Below are 21,287 nucleotides of genomic sequence, written 5' to 3' on the forward strand. Positions count from 1 at the left end.
TGGTAATGTTATCAAATATACTTTTAAAAAGCACATTAAATTTCACATTTTAAAATGATGAATTTTATGGTTTCTGAATTACATCTCAATTATAAAAATTTTAAATGAGTTCTTATGGAGGAAAGTTAACATTTCCACTTAACCGGTTCCCCATCACATTCCACTCCCAGACGTGTGATTGATGGCATCTGCTGTAAGATCACACGTAAGTGGCGACACCCTGCCCACAGCGCAGACCTCGCTAGTTCTTTTTTTTTTTTTTTTTTTTGGCTTGCATTGTATCTTTCAGGAAAATTACTATCTAAAGTCCTCGCCTAGTAAATGTGTTTACTTTTCTAAACACATTTTTGTTTGCTGTGATGTTACATTCTTGTTGTAAGACTCAAGATAATTTTTCTTCATTTTATAATACTTAATTGGCCACACCTTGGTATGAACTGAGGTAAGAAAACCTATCTAATAAAACATTTAAGGAGGAAAAAACCTTTTCAAAGTTAGACTAAATGTCAGCACGTCGCTATCTGAATATCATTCCAGATGCACGTGTGGAGAGGCATATGCTTCTGTTACTATGTAGTAAAACACCCCCGACACCCAGCAAGAATCCTGCTATGACACACGGCCTGGAATTCTCAATCAAGGCAGAAGCTGTCAATGAGAGTAGGAAGAAAATGACATCCATGCTCTGTAACGTGGATGTAAGGAACTTGAGATAAATTGAAAACAGTATCTTTGAACAGTTATAATTGATAGATTTCCCTTATTCCACTGGATTTAAATAACTATTATCTGTAAACTTTAACACCAGCTCTGGCTGGTTAAGTCTTAACTCTGTGATTCTCCATACTCGACAACATCCACCGGACTGTGAAGACGACAGACTTCTTCCGCTCTGCTCTGGAGCAGCAGCTGTGCGGCCCCTCACTGGTACCTCGTTAGATACTTCGGTAGTCGGAGCCCCGGGCCACAATGGCAGCAGCATCCCATTCCACAGTGAAGAATGAAATAGTTCCAAAAAAACCAAATACCACCATGACCAGGAGTTGCCAGTGAAGGAGAAGGTAGTTGCTGTAGAAAAATGCCACAGCTGCGCAGATGGACTACAAAAAACAAAGACAAATCTCAAAAGGCACACAGCGCACCGAACAGCCTCCCAATCAGCACCACCACTTCAGACCCAAGGGCACTGTGACAGGCAGGTCTTGCTCTTCTTTCTGCAGTTACTAACTGACCCTCGTGCCCCCGAGAGTGGGCATTATCAAGGAAGCCAGTGCTGTGCAGAGTGAGAAGGACCCTGTCTGCAAGAGGCGTTCGGACTCCAGGGACCAGAACCTCCAACCAGGGCAGTAAACGGGAACGTGAGCTCTGCCAGTCGGCGGAGTAATGGCGCTGTTCACTGCTTCCCACTTCCACTCGGACCCTTTCAAAGGACGTCCCAGTTTTGGCTTAAAAACCACAACCTAGTAACCACAGAAAACCAGGGAAAGCATGAAGGAAAAGGGCCACAGGCACTCTGAAGAGGTTACCTGAACAAACTTAAAGACGGCAAAGGCCGGTGCACTGTCTTCAGAATAGAGAAAGCCTAAGATGCTAAGCAGCTGGGTGTTGAAGCAGCTGTCCCCAAGACCCAACAGAAAACTGCAGAGAATGGCGACTTCTTTGCTGGGAAAATAATAATAATTTTGTGTAAGTAGTACCAATATTGCTAAATGACTTAAAATCTAGAAGCAACCCAATCACAAAAGCATTTACTCTTCAAGTTTTACCACAGATACAAGAATAAAAGTACTAGAATTTATAAGGTCTCTTTCTCTCCCTCTTATAAACTTGGTCCTACTGTCGATTTGGAAAGCAAATACTTTTTTAGGCTAGGCTCCCTTTGGATTTTGGGATCTAGACATAAACATCTGCATTTATAACGAATTTAAGAATTGAATGCAGGGACTGGACATTAGTTCAGTGGTATGGCACTTGCCCAGCACACGCCAGGCCCTACAAGGAGAGGAAAGAAGAGTTGAATGCAGTCCACCTGAAAACCTTCATGAACCACCCCGAAGGACTCAGCAGCCCACCCAGCTCACAGACTCCCTAACTTTGGAATATTTCACTGCTCAAGAAGCAGAAAAATAAAATTCAAATCAGACATTTCTATGCTCCTTCACAGATCAAGGAGATTTAGTGGGGGTAAAGGTTAAAAGCAACCATTGCAAAAATAACTTGCGATTCTGTATGGATTCCTGTTCAAACTCATTCTGGCCATGACAGATGACCTCACAAGGTAACAGGTTCTGAAGAGGGTGAAGCATCTGATTCAAGTGTCTGTCCCTCCCTTCCTCCCGCTGCCCTCAAATCACTGAGCAGTGTTGGCCACGTACCTGGACCTGATGTAAGCATTGCTGTTTGTTCCCTCCACAGGGGCGATGGGAGCATCTCCAGGCATGTTGAGAAATATTAAATAAAAAGCCACAAAGTGCACCAGGGTGCCCAGCAGCACAACTGGGTTTCTACCAAAACGATTATTCTTGCTCAGCAGGCCAAAGAGGCTTCCACCTATAAAATACAGTGGCTGAAACGTTACTGACGTTACCAACACATCACCTGACTAGTTGAGTTGTAATCCAGGAGCCACGGAATATGCATCCTCAAGTGTCCAGTGTCCTCCCCCAAACCCAACCCCTCAGCACTTAGCTGAGGACAATGGGACACCAGCTGTTATAACAAGAGGAGTGGCAAAGTCACTCGTATTTCCACCCAGCGCTTCTTTTCTATGAACTGCTATGCTGGAAAAACCACCCCCTCTGAACAACAGCTCGCAACACAAACAGAGAAAAAGGGGCCCAAGTTGTGAACTTCCACCACATTGTTTCAGCACAGCTGAAACACACCATGGCACCGAGAGGCAGTACTATGAAGCTCCAGGACCACGAGTGGGCTCCAGAGGGGTGAGGGAGGCGGAGAAAGGTCCAGCATCGGGCAGTGTGGGTGTCTCCATGGTGAGAAGGAAGAAGACAAGGGCACGCTGCCTGAGCATCCTTACGTGACTTCTACCCTAGAAATCTACACCCTTTGTGAATCCAAAGGGAAGATGAAGGGTGGGGTCGGCCGCTCTGGGAGAGCACATGTCTGCATGGGAGGCCCTGGGCTCCATCGCCAGTTCCGGAAGGCAAACAAGTGCAGGTTACCAGTTAAATAATTCCAATGTTTTACAGCACAGCAGGTGACTACCGCTGCAACTAGCTGTATATTTCAAAACAGCTGGCAGAGAGAATTCTGAACGTTCCTAATACAAAGAATCGGTAAGTACTAGAGGTGGTATGTGTCAGCTGCCCTGACCTGAATACTACACGTTGTAAACATGAACCGAAATGTTCAATACCCAGTACCAAACAAACAAACAAACACCCAGCACTGATTCCTCAGGAGAATTATCAGTGGACTAGACTGGAAAGTCCAGAAACAGCATCACACACATATAAAACTCCCGCCTGTGACAAAGTGCATGTCAGATCACTAGACTAGGCCAGTGCTCTTAGTACACAGCACTGCAGCCATCTGGAAAAAAACAAGCGCCCAAAACCAAATCCCAAATAAATTGGAGACCTAAATATGAAAACTAAAGGGACGGCTGGACCTGGTGTATCTCTAGAAGGGCCGCCGTGAGACAAGCCCAGCACAGAATGCAGAGCCTGAGACCATGAGGAAGTATCCAATGCACACAGAACGAAGACCATGGCATTCTCAAAAAGGGGAACGCCTTCAACATATCCACACTGCAAAACCAACTGGTGTGTTCCAAATGAGCAGGAGACACAAGAGCCAAGTGCAGCACCTGACCCTGGGCTGAGACTCACAGGTGGAAGGGAAATGCTCTTGACAAGGGCCCAAGGCAGACCCAGCCAACTCCATGTTGTCTCCTCGGGCTCCACTGGCCTTCCTGGCTTTCTTCCCTGAGCCACTTGCACTTCCCTTGGATTTCAGGAACAGGCCTGGTTGATGAGCATCTTCATGAGATGGAAGCAGCTGACAGCCTCTCAGAACGGATCACCCCACAATGAGGTTGCCCCCCAAGTGGGAGCAATGACCTCACAAGCAAGTCAAAGCTGCCTGCTAGCAGGCATGATCTTCTTAGGATGTGAACCCAACCAACCCCTCACGCGCTGGCTGACGATATTTCCAGAGCCTCACAGACCCAGTCCTGAGGTGACCATCACCAGACCATGCCTGACTCCAGGACCACAGCTACGCACCGGCCAGCCCTTGCCTTGCCCCTCTACTCTACAAAACCACAAAGTTCATCTAAGTCCCATGAGGACAGATCTTGGGTCACTGTACCCCTGTATCCACTCCTCCTGATGTGGCCATGCCTACTAAAAGCTCTTTTCCTGCCCCTCGCCACAGCTCTCTCTTTGAATGGGATCATGGGACACGTGGCAGGCCTCACCCAAGGACTCCGGTAACACTCTCAAGGATATTAGTCTAGATTATCCTATCAAAGAGAAATTCTGCAGCCGACAGCCGCACTGTGGTGATGTGAGGAACATCCTCTATTCAGGAAACACACACCGAGTATTGGGGCAAACTGCTGTGGTGCCTAACACCCTCAGGGGGCTCAGAAATAAAATCGCACATAAGAAAGTAAGAGAGGGCTGGGCTGTGACTCAGTGGTGGAGCGCTTGCCTAGTACACAGTGAGGCATTTCGACTTGTTAATTTTGTCCGTCAATAAGAATTTGATGCTCATTCTGGATATTTACCGTAAGAACAGGATCGAATTGCTGGACACAACTGGTGTTACAGAAAACTAGAAGGTCAGGGATTCTGAGACACTCTTGAGTATTTCAAGAAGAAAAATTGGGAGAGACCATGTTTGCTTATTTATGATTTCCATCTGTGAATTATTTGACAAATGTTTTGTAATTTACTTACCTTAGAATAGTGATACTAGAAAAACAAAACATACCTATTTGGATAAAAGTAAAGAGAAATTTAAGGACAGAGAGGTGGAGTACGTTTCTATTTTTAACTACACTTGGTATTTTTAATGCAAAGACTTAAAAAAAAAAAAAAAAAAAAAAACCAACCTAAAATTTCCCCAATACCGATGAAAATTCCAGAAAGTCCAATGAGGCTTTTCTCTTCTGTTCCAAACCTATTTACAGCACCAATGCAGGTCCCATAAACCCCGGAAAAGAAAGTCAATTCCAGACCTTTAGGGAAAGAAATCAAGATTTAATTTAATTTTACATTCACATTCTCCTTTTCTAGTTTTTATGTCTAATACTACTGTAAATTCATTGAGACTGCAATGTTACTCCCCAAGAGAGCACAATGCCATGCTATTTAACTGATGAAAGAATATCAGCCACATGCTGTGGATGGAGTGCCCCAAGCACGAGGAGACAGGCCTTTGGGAGGTGACTGGGACAGGAGGGCAGAACCCACATGATGGGTGAGTGCCCTTATGTGAAGACAACAGTGACTGCTTCCTGTCCACTTTCTGTCAGCCACATGAGCACCCAGGAAGAAGACAGCCCTGCAGAAACCAGAAAAAGCCCCATCACCAGAATGTGACCATGCGGGCACCCTGATCTCAGACTGCCAGCTTCCAGAACTGTGAGAAGTAAACTACACAGTCTGTGGTAACTTGCTACAATGTTTCAAACTAAGATACCACAGGATGGTAGTTGGCAAGTATTTCAGATAAAAACAACTTGTAAGCGTGCATCCTTATGTTAAATCCTGTCACTGCATGCAAATGGGCACAGGATCTAATGAACACAAATTCCTAACAGTGAATGCCAGCGTGTTCAGTATCCCTAAGAGCAGCTTTCCCGCTTCCACTGGATTGCACTCTTACTGTACTGGAAAGCAAATACATACCATCCACTCTTCTTCTTTTGGTACCAGGCATTGAACCCAGGGGTGCTAACTACTGAGCACATCCTCAGCATTTTTTTTTTGGGAGACAGGGCTTTGCTAAGTTATTTAGGGCTTTGCTAAGTTGCTGAGGCTGGCTTTAAACTTGTGATCCTCCTGCCTCTGCCTCCTGAGATGCTGGGATCACAGGCATGTGCCCCCACGCCTGACTATCCACTGTTCTTAAACACGTAAGAGTGTCTAGGTTCAGTCCACAGCGCACACACAAACCTCAAACAACAGTGTTTTAATCAAACCCATTTTTTCTAGGAAGATAAAATTAGGGTAAATCAGTAAAAGACCTTTATTCTTTGATGCTACAAAATATTAAATGTGAATTTTAAAGATGTTTAATGTTTATTCCATTTCTTCCAAAAAGATGAGACACCTAAAATTAAAAGTAGCCAGGGTGGTGGCACTTGTCTAGAATCCACTTACTCAGGAGGTTGAAGTAGAAAGATCAAAAGAGGCCAGTCTGGCACAGTGGTGCATGCCTGTAATCCCAGCGACTCAGGAGGCTGAGACAAGAGGATTGCAAGTTTGAGACCAACCTCAGAAATTTAGTGAGGCCCTAAGTGACTTAGCAAGACCTTGTCTCAAAATAAAAAATAAAAAAGGACCGGAGATGTGGCTCAGTAGGTAAGCACCTCTGGGTTCAATCCCTGGTACTAAAAACTAAAGTTAAGAAACCAGTCTGGGAAACTCAATAAGATCTTGGCTCAAATAAAATAAAATCTGAAGAAGGGTTGGGGAAGTAGCTTAGTGATGAAGTGCTTGCCTAGCGCATGTGAGACTCTAGGTTCTGTCCCCAGTGGGGAATGAAGCATTAACTAGCACTCCACACTTTCTAGAAGGAGACATTTCCTCACTGTCCTGAAGACCTACGAGCGATCCCCCAGGACCACACCTCATCACCACCTGCTTCTACTTCGTTACAAGAGATCCTGATGTACACAAACCAGAGGTGTTCTCTTAGCTGCTTCCTGCCGTGCTCCCCACTGCCTTAGAGTAGCTGATGCTGATGAGCCCTGAGTCCTGGCTTTCCTGCCCTTGCGCAGCATTCTCCTGCACAGAATTTGGGCTGGCCTTGTGATTTGCTGTTAGCAAGAGAATGTACTGGAGGTGATGCTGGGGACCTATAGGAAGGTTTGCTGGTTTTCCCTGTTGTACTTTTGGGACTTTTGGCCACTGATAAGTCTGGCTCTCTTGCTGTATCACAGGTCATGCAGAGGGACAGGCCCTGAGACCATGTGGAGAGAGGCTAACACAGTCTCCCACTGACCCTGGCAAGGCACCAGACATGCAAATGAAACGGGTCTTGGAAGTTCTCGCCCCAACCGTCCTCTGAGAGCAGCCACAGGAGACCCCAGGCTACTGATGAGAGAGGAAGAAGCAGCAGCAAGGATCGTTTTCAGTCCTACTGGCATCAGGCAAACAAAGCACCGCCAGGCGGTTACCTGTGTAAGCAGTGGTGATGCTGAGGAGGAGCATCTCCTTGGTGACACACAACCTGAGAGACTTCTCTGAAAAGAAAAATATTTTGGGGTACTTAATAGTTTTCCATCAATAAACAAGAGCTGTACCACATCCCTCATCAATAACTGCAGTAAATAAGTACTCTAGGACACAAGTTAAATTTTCAAGTTAAACTGCTTAAGTATGAACTAAATAGGCTACAAAAATAAAATGGTTATTTCGAACAATTTATATAAATTCTGGAGTCACATTTTCCTCGACAGATTTCCAGCTCTTGTAACAGAAACAACAAAGGACCTCAACAGACAAGATTGAGGGCAGAAAGGGCCAGCTGTTTAAGAAAGTCAGCAACTGGCCCAGCGAGGACCTTCCTCGGGCGGGGACTGAGTGTATGGAGGGTGCATGCGGACTGGCCACTTCCCGAGCCCCGGGCTAAGCTCCAGTTCCAGTGCTCCCCTCACTCAGGGCTCGCCCTTCCTGGCTGGCCCAACTGAGCTCTGCGCCTGGGTCCACCGGAGAGCAGTACATGAGATCAGCGGTCCTAAGGCAGGAAAAGCGCAGAGTTTAAGAAACGCAGCCTCCGAAACCCCAGGCTTTACTGTTTTGAACATGTTCAACTTGAGGACCCCTAATCTAGGATACTAAACTCAGAGTGGACCCAGATTTAGCTCTTTTTCAAGTGCTGACCACCCAACTTACAAAATCGCACTGTTCTGATCCCTGTGTGCAAGAGCCATACTGTATGCACTGAGTATATGTGAAGAGATCCTAAATACACAATGAAAGGATGCTGAAGGAATTTAAGACGTTTCAATCAAGAATTTTCAAGTATTCCAAGAGAAAATACATAACCACTGCAAGGTTTAAAACATTTTTAGGGGGAGGGATGTGTCACTGGGATGGAACCCAGGGCCTCATGCATGCTAAGCAATTAAGTCTACTACTGAGTTACATCCCAGGCCTTTTTCTTTTTTTTTTTTGCGGTACTGGGGATCGAACTCAGGGCCTTGTACTTGTGAGGCAAGCACTCTACCAGCTGAGCTGTCTCCCCAGCACCCCCGCAGGCCATTTTTTAAAATTTTATTTTGAGAAAGTGTCTCACTAAGTTGCTGAGGCTGACCTGGAACTTGCAATCTCCTACCTTAGCTTCCTGAGTAGCTGGGATGCCAGGCCCGTACCACCGTGCCCAGCATTAAAACAACATTTTTGATTAAAAAAACAAACAAAACACTAGCAACACATATTCACTTTAGTATAACCAGAAGATTTAGCTAACAGCAAGAAATTCCAAAATATTATGTAGTGTGATACTATAATAGTGGGTCATACATCACTGCATATTTGTCCAGACCCATAGAACATACACCAAAATTAGCCCTAATGTAAGCCACCGTCTTTGAGTGATAATATGCCAGTGTCGATTTATTGATTATTACAAATGTACCACTCTGGTGGGAGCCAATAATAATAATGGGGGAAGCTATGCATGTGTGTGCGGCAGGGCTTGAAAACTAGACTTTTTATTCAGTTTTGCTATGAAACTAAACCTAAACCCCAAAACACACATACAAATAATCTATTTGCAGAAATCGATGAACTGATCCTAAATTTTATATGGAAAGTCAAGTGAAACACAAAAGCCAAATCAATCTTGAAAAAGAACCAAGCTGCAGGACTCCCACTCTCCAAATGCACAGCAAACAACACAGCACGGCGCTGGCACAGGGACAGAGGCACGCACCCAGAACAAGTCCTCACGTTCACACTCCACTCTCATCAGAGGCAGCAGTGTGATTCAATGGGGAAAGAGCAACCAGAAGCCCACAGGCAAAGGAATGACACTGGACTCCACCTCACCCCGTTCACAAAGAACTCAAAATGGAGGACAGACCGAAATGTAAAAAACTACAGAACTCTTAGAAGAAAACTCAGGAGTAAACTTTCACCATAATCAAACTCTAGCAAAAACTTCTTAGGACACCAAAAGCACATACAACAAAAGAAAAAAATAAGACTTTACAGATTAAATTTTTAAAAACTTTTTTTTAGTTGTAGAAGGCCATTATACCTTAATTTCACTCATTTATTTTATGTGGCGTTGAGGATCAAACCTCACACGTGCTAGGCAAGTGCTCTATCTGTTAGCCACAACTCCAGCCCCTAAATTTTCACATCGCTTCACAACTGTTACCATGGCTATTATCAAAATATAATAAGTACTAAAAGGGTGAGGAGAAAGGGGAACCCTTGCATACTGTTGGTGGGAAGGTAAATTAGTACAGTCATTATGGAAAATAGCATGGAGGTTCCTTGAGAAGTTAAAAACAGAGCCACAATAGGATCCAGCAATCTCACTTCTTGGTTTAGACCTAAAGCAGACAAAATCAGCATCTTGAAGAAACATCTGCATCCACATTCACTGCAGCATCACTCACAACAGCAGCACACAGAGACAACCAAGTAGAAAATGTGACATGCACACACCAGAACACAGGTAGTCTTAAAAAAGAAGGACAACCTGCTACCTGGGACGACCCAGTCAAACTGCCAAATATTACACTAAGGAAATGAGACAGATGCAGAAAGACAAACAGCACATGATCCCACTCACAGGTGGGATCTTAAAAAGTTGAACTCATAAAAGCAGAGAAAAGAGTGGAGGTTGTCCATGGCTAACTGGTGAGAAAAGCGAAGAGCTGCTGATTAAGAGTCTGAAGGCTGGATGCAGTGGCCATGCCTGTAAACCCAGGAGCCTGGGAGGCTGAGCCAGGAGTTCAAAGCCAACCTCAGCAACTTAGCAAGACACTGAGCAACTCAGTGAGACCCTGTCTCTAAATAAAATACAAAAAAGGGCTGGGGATGTGACTCAGTGGTTGAACATCCCTGGGTTCAATCCCCGGTTTAAAAAAAAAAAAAAAAAAACAGCTCTACTGATACACTCCATATGCAAGGCTGACTCCCCTGCCCACAGACCCTTTCCAAATACAGGCTACACCTGGTCAAATGTGCTTTGTATCATCTGAGCTGAGCCACAGCTGATTAGATCAAGAAATTTGCAACATAAACCCTAGGCAACCAACTAACAAATTGTAAATACTTAAGGGCCACAGGGCCTATGTCACGAGACCCCACCGGCTGCTCCCTGTGGAGAGGAACTGGTGCTCTCAGATTCTCCCCCTACGGAGACAAAGCAGCTGAGGGAGTCGGGCAGAACTGGAGTCAGACGCCACGCTTGCCTGCTTCTGAAGGAACCACAGGCATCACTATGAGAATCACTGGCTCTGCCTGGCAGGCAGTACGGCCCAAATCCCAGTTCAGCACCCACTGACCGGCTGGTTGATCTTGAGCAAATTATTAATTTCTTTAAGTCTCAGTTTTCTCTAAAATGTAGAAAATGATTTGCTGTATGTTACAGAACACTCGAAATTACAGAAAGCAAACCATGTGGAGTTCCTCAGTCTGCAGCCTGGATGAGCCCCCAGGGAGGGGAGGAGCGTGGCTGTTCCGTCTCCCCTCCCTGGGGGCTGCCAGAGGACTCCCCACAGCTGGGAGAACCCAAGGGCTCCACTGCCTCCACACACACCTGCTCCGGTGGGCAGTCATATCATCACCCGCACACCTGACACCTTAGACCTTTATGAAAAGACTGATGTACGTTGAAGCTGCATACCTGGAAAAATGAAAATACTGGGGGATCATCAATCCAAAGTTACCAGGGAAAAGGGGAAAGGCAAACGCTGAAGGTGCTCCTGAACAGTTCCTGAATTTCAGACACAGAAAATACTTACTAAATGCATCTACTGCCTTTGTCATATTGTTCTGGGCAGACCTGAGAAAATAAAATAAAGTAAGGTTTTTACTTAGAAAATTAAAAAGAGAACAAAAATATTATCCAGATACTAAATACAGGTGCTAAGTGGGAATCTCACTTTCATCTCAGTTTATAAAAGCTCTGTCCTTTACATGGCCTGGCAAATATGTCCAGTATTCCTTGATTTGCTGAGCCTCAGGGACCCCTTCAAGCCCCAGGTCCTGGATACAGACACTGTGTTCAAAGTGCCACCCAGCACCTGTGTTTTGAACAATGGAAGACAGCTCTTCCATAATACATTCGTTACGCACATCCATGCACCTCCCTTTCAGAAATGGTACTTTGGGCAGGGCAGAAATACACCCCATCTTGCTATTTTCAGAACATAAAAATAATCTATGAATACTCAATTTCCCACCACCCCTATTATGAAAAAACTAAGTCCTTCAGTGTTAAAATTCCTCAAAACCATTAATGTCCTCCGTGTAAAATGGCTGGGATACAGAATAAATCTTTTGGTATCAGAGTACTAGCTTTGCTTTCATTAGTCCTGTGATGTTAGAAAAGTGACTTCATTTCTCTAAGTTTTACTTCCTCATTAGCAAAATAAGGTCTCCACCACTTGTGGGAGTTAAATGAGATAATGTAATTGAGATAAAACTGAGAATAAGATCAGGGTGACAATGTTTTCACAAAGATCACCTACCAGTCGAGTCTACTTCTCCTAAGTCTTTAAATATAGTATGTTCTAACCAAGAGGAGAACTCTTTTTCTCACTAGCAAATTCACATCTTTCCTGGAAGCAATTCTATTTAGATTCCGTTAACTGGCAGTGCCCTCAGACCAAAATCTTGCACTTGAGCCCTCAAAATAAGTTAAGAACTGACTTATAGGCGACAGATTATTAAAACACAATCAATTCAACTGCAAATTACTTAGGATTCAATGAGATAGTAAATAAAATAATTTTTACTTTAATTTTTTAAAAGCTTTTATTTGATACTGGGAAATGAACCCAGAGGTGCTTTACCACTGAGCTACATCCATAACCCTTCTGCAACTCTTGACCCCAACCCATAATGCTACACCCCTCCTCTGATTTACATTTCTCCTACTTAAGATACCAGATGGCTAAGGTATGGGGCTCCTTTTTGGAGTCATAAAAATGTTCTAGCTGGGCATGTTGGTGCACACCTATAATCCCAGCAACTTGGGAGGCTGAGGCAGGAGGATCACAAGTCAGCAACTTAGCAAGGCCCTATCTCAGAATAAAAAATAAAAATGGGCTGGGGATGTAACTCAGTGGTTAAGTGCCCCTGGGTTCAATCCCTGGTACAAAAAAAAAAAAAAAACAGCTGTTCTAAAACTGGCTGGCTACACAATGGTAGGAACGTACTAAGGAGTGAACTGTACACTCTAAATAGGTGAGTTATATGGCCTGTGCTATGTCTCATTAAAGCTATTAAGTTAAAGCTTATTTCTGTATCTCCCACCTCATCAGAAAGTAAGCTCCAAGAACGCACAAACTTCTATTTTGTTCAAAGCAGTACCTTTAAACAATGCCTGGATGGCGGAGGCACTCAAATACAAGGGAAAGGAAGGAAGGGAAGGAGGCGGAGTGGAGGACAAAGGCAGGCACCAATGAAGAGATTCCTAGAGATGACCCACCTAACAGGTCCTCAGAGAGGCAAATGAAGTATGTGAAATAGAGGACAGACTGAGCAGCTCTTTGGCATCTCCACATCATTTCTGAAAGGCCTATAAATGGGATGCTTCAATATCAGTTCCTACTTACACCCTCCATGGCTGCTAACCCCACAACTGACAGGCAAACTCCTTACCTAGCCTGATGTATTCTACCTGTGCAGGCTGTTCCCTCACCCTCCTTCAGCATCTGGAGCCTACCTGCCCTTTCCACAGCCTGGTACTCACTCCTCACCAGGGGAGGCCTCAGGAAAGTCCCCCAGCCCTCCAGCTCCCACCTCCACTGTCTTCCTAACACAGTGACATTTTCTTGCGTGGGTACTCTCCATCACCCCCTTTAAAGTTAAGTCCCATAAGAACAGTACTGGAGTCTTGTCCACTGCTGTCTCCCCAGGTTTCCAAGGAAGCTGGCATACAGGCAGTGCTACTGGGACAAAGACATAGAAGCTCCAATTTGGGAGACAATTTAAAAAGAGAGAAAGCTAAGTAGGCTGAGCAGTGCTCCTAAGAACTGGACCTTATCACAGGTACATAATCCCCTTCTCCAGTACCTATTATTGGTTTATTGCTCAATGAGAGGACAGTGTGCTGAGAAAGGCAGCTTCACAGTGCAAACATTGGTGTGCTCCCAGAACCAGGCCAGCCAACTCACTAGGCCACATCAACCCGGGGGACCCCACTGCACACAAAGCCGGCCACCACCAACTAAAACGCTGTGAGGAGGTACATGACTGTACGCGTGTGCATGCACACAATACACGCATATACATATGCTCTCGCGTAGCCAAATCAAAGCATCACCTCTCCTTTGCTTTAAATAAACTTACTACAAATTTTGAACATTAATAATGTGGAGAATTTGGGGCCTTTTTGGATTAAAAAGGCAACACAGAATGCTCAATGTGTCTCCCACCCCACCAGAAAGTAACCTCCAAGAACGCATTAACTTGTTTTGTTCAACGCAGTATCCTTTAAACACTGCCTGGATAGCTGTAAGACAACTTTCCCACTTTATCACTTCACAAACAAAGCAAAATAAGAGTAGCAGAGATAAATTTCTCATTTCCCCTTCTCAAACCTAGATGTTACCACAGACAAATTGCCTGTGGTGTTTTAAATAACATCACCATTAAAAGGTGCTCAGGGAATGTAGAGAACCACCGCAACATGCTTACCTCCCATCTGAGCTACTGTTGGGAAAGTGCCTACAGTCAGTATGAGAGTCAGGTATTGTAGGCCAAGAGCCGGGGGTGACAATCCAGTGGTGGTGGCCCTCCTCTCACCCATGCCTCAGGAATCAGAAAGCTCCAGAGCTGGACCACATAAACAGGAACTGAGGGCAAAGACTGTGTGCTATTTCACTTTCTAGGCTCTCATCCTAGCACACGAAAACACATGGGAGGGCTGCAGACTAGAGCGAGGAACAGGCCTGGATACGGAAGGGTTACTGCTACTGTGCAGGGTGACTCAGGGTCAGTGCACAGCTGGGGGCAGACGTGAATTCCCCGTACAACCTTTCACTGCCTCCCTTCCCTGGATGACCGTGGCCTTCGCCATCCCTCACATCCCTTTATCTTCTTCCTTTCTTTCCTTGAAAACGCTCCTCTCCTGTTGGCCTGTGGTAAACTTTAGGAGCATCAGATATAGGTCATAATAAAGCAGGATGGTAGTCTCTAAGCTAGACAGAGTTATTTAAAATTTACTTTAACAAAAAATGAATGTTTCCAACATCTTACTCATTGATTTCCATGTCTTGGTCATCAGAAGATTCATCTTCTCCAAGGACATTTTCAGAATCTGGTTTCCGAATGAGAAAGAATAGAACTGTCCCCACAAGGCTGATCACTGTCAGGGCAATAAACACTGTTCTTCGGTCACTCTCTAGGGAGTAAAAAGGAGAAAGGGGAATAGCATTAACCAGACAATTCCAGAATTTACTCTTATGTCTAGGGTTGTTTCTAACCAGTAAAATGCTTCCTCATTAAATTCTGACTTTAATGCATCATTAGAAACTTAGGATGAAATGATAAATAGGCCACTTCCACCTATGTCTTTCAGTTACAGAAATACTAACAAGCCCAAAGAAAACAGCACAAGAATTTGTGTTCTTTAAATCAAGGAAGTGTACAGAAGAAACAACTGAGCTCTCAAATCCCCCGAAAACTGACCTGTGTACCTGTCCACAGTAATAACCTCCTGGGAGCATAGTCATAAACTATGATCTTCACTAATGACAGAATTGTAGGAAAAAGCTTACTTAAAACAATCATCTGAGGACCTGAGGTATCAAAATTCATTACAACATGTCTGAAAAAAGCAGTGACAGGTAATTTCTGAGGAACTGCTATTACGCTTTTGACTATATCTGAGTAAAGCGATGTGAATAAAACAAACCTGATATTTGAGTTTTCCCTTGCCAGGCAAAATATATGTAGAGATTTCCAAAGAACAAGCTGGTGGAAGAAAAGGGAGGAAAGGATGCTGGGGAATTATTATAATACTTATGGGTTTTAAAAACAACTATTCCCATTATTTGCTGAGAGAGAGAGAGAGAGAGAGAGAGAGATAATTTTTAAATTTATATACCTGCCCTAGGTCATTTAACAGTATCAACTCTATCTGACTTTCTGAAAAATTGAACTGACCCAGATGGAATTGACTCCATTCACGTCAATTCCTGATTCAGAGTTGCCCTCCACAGGACTTGACTCACTTTGAAACACGTGACTTATGGAAATGATTTCTTGGAAACAAGCTTATGCTACTTTTAAGATCCTTGAGAATCTACGAAAACAAACCTATGATCTAGTTATCTGCATCTAATCAGATTCCTTATTGAGAACACCTTTCTAAGGAAGGAATCTTTCTCATTTACGTGCCTGTTTCTTTTTATTTATTTTTGGTACCAGGGATTGAACCCGAGGCACTTATCCACTGAGCCACATCCCCAACCCTTCTTTTCATTTTTTAAATTTTGAGACAGGGTCTTGCTAAGTTGCTGAGTCTGGATTTGAACTTGCGATTCTCCTGCCTCAAACTCCCAAATTGCATGTGCCACCACACCCAGCAGAAACGCCTGTTTCTTAATCTATCGCTCCTTTTTTTTTTTTGGTGGGGCCAGGGATTTGAACCCAGGGCCTTTGCTTGCGAGGCAAGCACTCTATCAACTGAGCTATATCTCCAACCACTCTATCGCTCCTTAAAACTAAACATTTCATTAGTTAAGCCTTGTCAAGGATATAATTCTGGGCGAGATCCATGGATGTGAAATTCTCAAGGCAGATTCCTGAGATCCACTGGTCATGACAGAATGACTGTTTTGCTTTTTTTTCCTTAGAAAATATGTACTATGTATTGGTATAAGTAGCCTCACTTCTGAATTTTAGTGTATTTGTTTATATGTATCAGGCTGTGTAGCTCAGTGGGAAGGGTATGGCTGTTGGAGTCCAGATAACAATGATTTAAATTGGATGAATTACTATTAGTCTGTTTTCTCACCGTAGAATGGAGCTAATACCTTCTCACAGGTTACGTGAGAGCAAGCAAAATAAGCAAAGAATCCAATAGTTTCTAAGAGATACTAAATACACAGAGGTTAACATTATCTTCTACTTACAAATCTGAAGTTCCAATGAGATAATCCATGCATTTAAATTAATTCTATGAGATTCTGAATCTGTATCATATTCAGCCAGAAACTTAAGTCACACAACATGAAAGATTTGAATTTTGGTCTGAAAAGAAAGCAAAGGAATGACTGAATTCCAAAAGCATTATTACCTAAATTGTAGGAGTGCCCAGAAAATTCCACTGTTTCTCCCGATAGTGTGCTCATCTGAATTTATTGTCAGGCAGTTTCCTTGTGCTGTCCAAAGTACTAAAATTAAACAAAAAGTTTATCAAGGAAATGAAATCATCTGTCTTTACCTATTAAAAGTATGATGCCCATAGATAGGCCCCAGAAAAGAAAAGAAAACGAGATAAAAATCAAAATGCTCACCAGCAGCTGCAATTCCAATGAAAACAGATGCAGTGTAGAAGGACCAGGGGAAAGGCTGGATAAAAACGGCAATGTACATGCTAAAATGTAACAGGTCAACGCATTACGGTCACACCACACCTGAAACAGTGCCCAGCATGCCTTCTAGGAACCAGTTCTGAGGTGCGCTTCTTTTAAAATCCAACCCATACAGGACAACGTGGTCTTTAAATGTGATCTACTCAAAATTTTTAAATCAGGCATTTTACAAGCTTGCAACTGCTCCTGCACATGATGAACTGCAACTCGAGAGCCCAGGAGCATTTCATTACTTCCCCTGAATTCTTGTTAGTCAATCTGATAGAAAGTTAGGCTATTTCACAGAAAGTTCTTTTCAACCCTTACAGAGATTTTTGGATACTACATAATGATAGTAAAACAAAATCTGATAATATACCTCCCATCAATCAGAATATGGTATCTTGAGCAAGAAGTAGAGAGCCAGATCCCTAACATCCCAAATGCATCCTATTCAGTCCAAGTCTGTAAGTGCGTCTCAAAACATTCACTGTGTGTTGGAAAGGTGCTGGAAGCATTTTAAGCAAGCAAGTGAAAAGAAGACTGCACTACTCACCTGTAAAATAAACCACTGGCAAACATAGAGAGCTGAGGTCCTACAATGGCAACCACTGACGGCGTGATCAGATTTGAAGCAGAGAACACTCCATAAATAATTGCCATGCTGTGCATAACACACAAAAGGGAATTAAAGACAATTCCTAGACACCGTCTCAAGTTCTTTTTTAAAATAGTATCAGACTTTGAACCCAGGGCCCCGCTCATGCTAGGTAAGCATTCTACCAACAAGGAGCTATATCTCCAGCCTCCACAACACTTTTTTTTTTTTTTTTTTTAAACAGTACTGGGATCGAATTCAGAACACTCTACCTCTGAGCTACATCTTTAGCGCCCCACCACACACAATTCTGGAATAGTATCTCACTAAATTGCCCAGGCTAGGCCTTGAATTTGTGATCCTCCTGCCTCAGCCTCCTCAGCCACTGGGATTACTGCATGTATCATCATGTCTAGTTTCAAAAATTCACTTTAAAATTTCTATTTAGAGTTTGTAGATTTTGTAAAAAAAAAAAAAAAAACTCATATTTGCTAGTCAGGATTTATGATAACTGCATTTTTTTTTCTTCTTCTTTGTGGTGCTGGGGATTGAACCAGGGCCTTGTGCTTGCGAGGCAGGCACTCTACCAACTGAGCTATCTCCCCAGCCCTGATAATTGCATTATTAAGCTGAATACTATATTTAAGTTTTCACTTTTACACAACACTGAAGTCCCATCAGATGCTTTCAATCAATTTTCAAGTTACAGGAACTGCTAACATACAGCAGGTACTGTGTCAAGTGCTTTACAGATTTATTTTGCTTTTAATCCTAACCGCGCTTACAAAAAAAGTATTGTTCTCCTTTTACAGAAAAGAAAACTGAAATACAGTGGAGTGAAATAAGTTGCTAGTTCAGCAGGGTGGCTAGTGAATGAAGAGCCAGGCTCCCAACCCTGACAATCTGATTCCAGGGGCTAGGTCAACCAGTCTACTCTTCAAGGTTAGCCTATAACTCTTGGCAACTGCACATTTCTTTGCTATAAATTCCAAGCACAGAGTTAAAACTTGCTTAATTTGGAATGTGTTTAATGCAAAATAATGATCTCACTTGCACCTTTTTCAGATTCTATGTACCCAGGCCTACTACAATATCTATATCTTGTAAAAAGTGCGATTAAGACCATTTCCAGGGTCCTGACTTTGTTTACTAGCCAGTATTTGTAAAATTATACTGCTTTTTGACTTTTAAGAATGAATACCAAATGTGTTCTTTCATTTGTTTTTAAGAATACACATGAAGACACAGAATTACAAAAAAAGTTGTGATATTACTATGAGTCATACAGAAAAATGGATTCCAACATTCGTTATTTTCACACATGGTTTAGCGTAGATAACAACCAAATAAGAAGAGTTTGGGAACGGGGAGGTGCCACAATCCCATACCTAACCATAGAAAAATTGTGAAACCTATTTTAGCCACTCTATAATGTATACATACTTAAAAACAATATGTTGCACCAATACACATACACATTTTTTGTCAACTGAAAATGTTTTGCCAGGAGCAATGGCACACATTTAGAATCCCAACTATTCAGGAGGCTGAGGCAGGACTGCAAGTTCAAGGTCAGCCTCAACAGCTTACCAAGACCTTATCTCAAAAAATAAAAAGGAGGCTGGGGATATAGCTCAGTTGGTAGAGTGCATAATGCCCTGAGTTCAATTGCCTGCACCACAAAAAATAAATAAATAAATAAATAGGGCTGAAAATACGGCTCCAAGATAAAGTATCCATGGGTTCAATCTCTATTACTGCAAAAAAGGGAAACCTTTGTATATATGCACATATGTACTAAACTCCCCAACTTTGACCATAAGATAGGAGTGATCTGTGAAGGTCTTTACATTTTCTCCATCTGTAAAATTGGAACTGAATACCTTAAGCTAAAATCTGAAAGTGCCTAATGAAACATAGTGGCTATGAAACTGCAAAAACGGGAAAATCCAATGATTCAAAAATCACATGAAACATCTGTTTAGGATTGGTAAAAAGTAATGGACAGTATTTTATTAAATGTCACATGCTACATCAAGTGATTGACATCTATCACCTAAGCAAAGAAATGGCTCCCAGAAATAACTCTCCTAAGATAACTAAATAAGCAATCAAGCTGTGAAGCAGGATTTCAAAACAGGAGTGTCTAATTCCACAGGAACCCTAACTAGTCCCCTCTAATTGCATTATGTTCATCCCAATAAACTTGATGTCCAGAAGAGCAATCACCACTGATCCAATCACAGTATTTTATTCCTGGTGATCTGATGGAATTTACACAACTAACATTACATACAGATCCAAGCATACAGTTCGATACCTGGTATATCCACTGCCGTGAAAATCCGTGCTATTTAAGCTCCTGATGACAGTTTGCTGCGTAGAAGATAAAACTAATCAAGGAAAATGTTTTGCAAACCCCTCCCCCTTGGAAAGCACTCAGAAGAAAAACTGTCAAAAATCACAACGAAAGCCCACAATGAAAGGAGAAAAAGAACAGCAGAACTGGAGACAGCAAACTACCTAAAGGAACCGGAGGCAACCAGCTGCGCCCATGCTTTGGATTCCACCACCTCAACCATCTCAGGATTAAGGGAGAGTTCAATGCAGGCAAGACATGAAATAACGAGGGTCGACACCCAAACCGTAAGTCAAACTGGAGAAACAAACGGGAACGTCTAACGCCCCATGAAGGAGAAATGAAACCAAACCTAACCACAGAAAACCCGGGCGGTCAGGTCGGAAGAGCCACGGGCCCCCGAGCGCGCGGCTGGACGCGGGGACCGGCCCTCCGAGCAGGGCGGCAGGCTCCGACTCACCGCCACGTTGCCGCAAGTTTGAAAGGCGGTGAAAATAAACATAAAAGCGACTCCTAGGATGACGATGTTGAAGAGCTTTTTCGACTCCGGGGACATCTTGGCTCCGCCCTGCCAGAGCTCGGCAGCGGCCCAGAGCAGTCAGCGCTCCCGGGGCGCAGCGGCGACGACCCTGGGGATGAGAGGCGGCGGTGCAGCGCCAGGAGCCGGGCGGCCGAGCTGGCGGCTTGCAGTCGAGGGTCGGGACCCGGCACAGGCTGACGCTCTGCCCGGCGGCGCGGCCGCGCATTCCCGAGACGCGGCCGGAGCAGGGAGAGCGCGACCCCAGGAGCCCACTGCCAGGGCCGCTGCAGGAGCGGACACGCAAGGGCGAGTGGCAGCCCGGGCCCCACCCCGCCCCCCCGCCGCCTGACTCCCTGCGGGTCACGAGGCCCGTCAGCTGACCGCGCCGCGGCGCCCGCTGGGAAGGGGAGTCCCGGAGGCCGGGCCGCGCACGCGTACCGTGAGGGTCCCGGCCCGGGGACAGCGACCCAGGAAAGGGTTCTCCGAGGGGGTCTGAGGCGGCGGGGGACACAGCGGTGCGGGCAGGACTACCGCTTTGACACAGGCGGTGCTGAGGGAGCCCAGGGAGCTACGTGGAGCTCCAATACTGGCATGAGAATCAGGCGGGGCCCAGATAGGGACCGCCTCCCCTTCCTCTAGCCCGAGTGCTCAGGGCCTGTCTCGCCGGCAGAGAACATTTCGCGGGCTTTCCAACCGCCCCCAAGTTCCACTCCCCCTCCCGCCCGCGGTGACTGCGCGCTTTTCGGCCCGCCCGCCAAGCTCTGCGCAGGCGCGCCGGGCAGGGGTGGGGCGCGCGGCGGCGACGTTACGGGGCGGGGCGAGGCGAACCAATCAGAGGATTCATTTC

General features: G+C 44.4%; 1 protein-coding gene across 3 annotated transcripts; it reads right to left on the reverse strand.

Moving 5' to 3' along the window:
• Nucleotides 1-692: 692 nt before the first annotated feature.
• Nucleotides 693-20,734, reverse strand: MFSD11 (major facilitator superfamily domain containing 11). 3 transcript variants are annotated; one of them, XM_079133447.1, is made up of 14 exons: nt 20,381-20,734; nt 19,882-19,937; nt 17,520-17,627; nt 16,907-16,986; nt 16,687-16,783; nt 15,301-15,359; nt 14,643-14,787; nt 13,205-13,333; nt 11,180-11,220; nt 7,373-7,438; nt 5,081-5,206; nt 2,376-2,550; nt 1,527-1,662; nt 693-1,100 (listed from the first exon to the last, which is right to left on the reverse strand). In XM_079133447.1, exons 1-14 carry the CDS (start codon nt 20,474-20,476, stop codon nt 936-938), a joined length of 1,479 nt encoding a protein of 492 aa, XP_078989573.1. In that variant the 5' UTR covers nt 20,477-20,734; the 3' UTR covers nt 693-935. The 3 variants fall into 3 exon arrangements, with proteins under 3 accessions (XP_078989573.1, XP_078989574.1, XP_078989575.1); XM_079133448.1 differs by having other exon boundaries at nt 13,205-13,330; nt 20,381-20,733; XM_079133449.1 differs by lacking the exon at nt 13,205-13,333 and having other exon boundaries at nt 20,381-20,726.
• Between the last annotated feature and the right edge of the window lie 553 nt (nt 20,735-21,287).

The sequence above is a fragment of the Sciurus vulgaris genome (assembly GCF_902686455.1).
Source record: "Sciurus vulgaris genome assembly, chromosome: 3".
Lineage (NCBI taxonomy): Eukaryota > Metazoa > Chordata > Mammalia > Rodentia > Sciuridae > Sciurus > Sciurus vulgaris.

Excerpts from the sequence above, each read along its gene's own strand:
- MFSD11 (XM_079133447.1), bottom strand. The coding sequence starts at position 20,476 with ATGTCCCCGGAGTCGAAAAAGCTCTTCAACATCGTCATCCTAGGAGTC. Across the intron at positions 19,938-20,380 it reads AAACTTGCGGCAACGTGGCG|CAAACTGTCATCAGGAGCTT; the intron begins GTGAGTCGGAGC and ends TCTTCTACGCAG. Across the intron at positions 15,360-16,686 it reads TGGGCACTCCTACAATTTAG|CTTGTTCTTTGGAAATCTCT; the intron begins GTAATAATGCTT and ends TTCTTCCACCAG.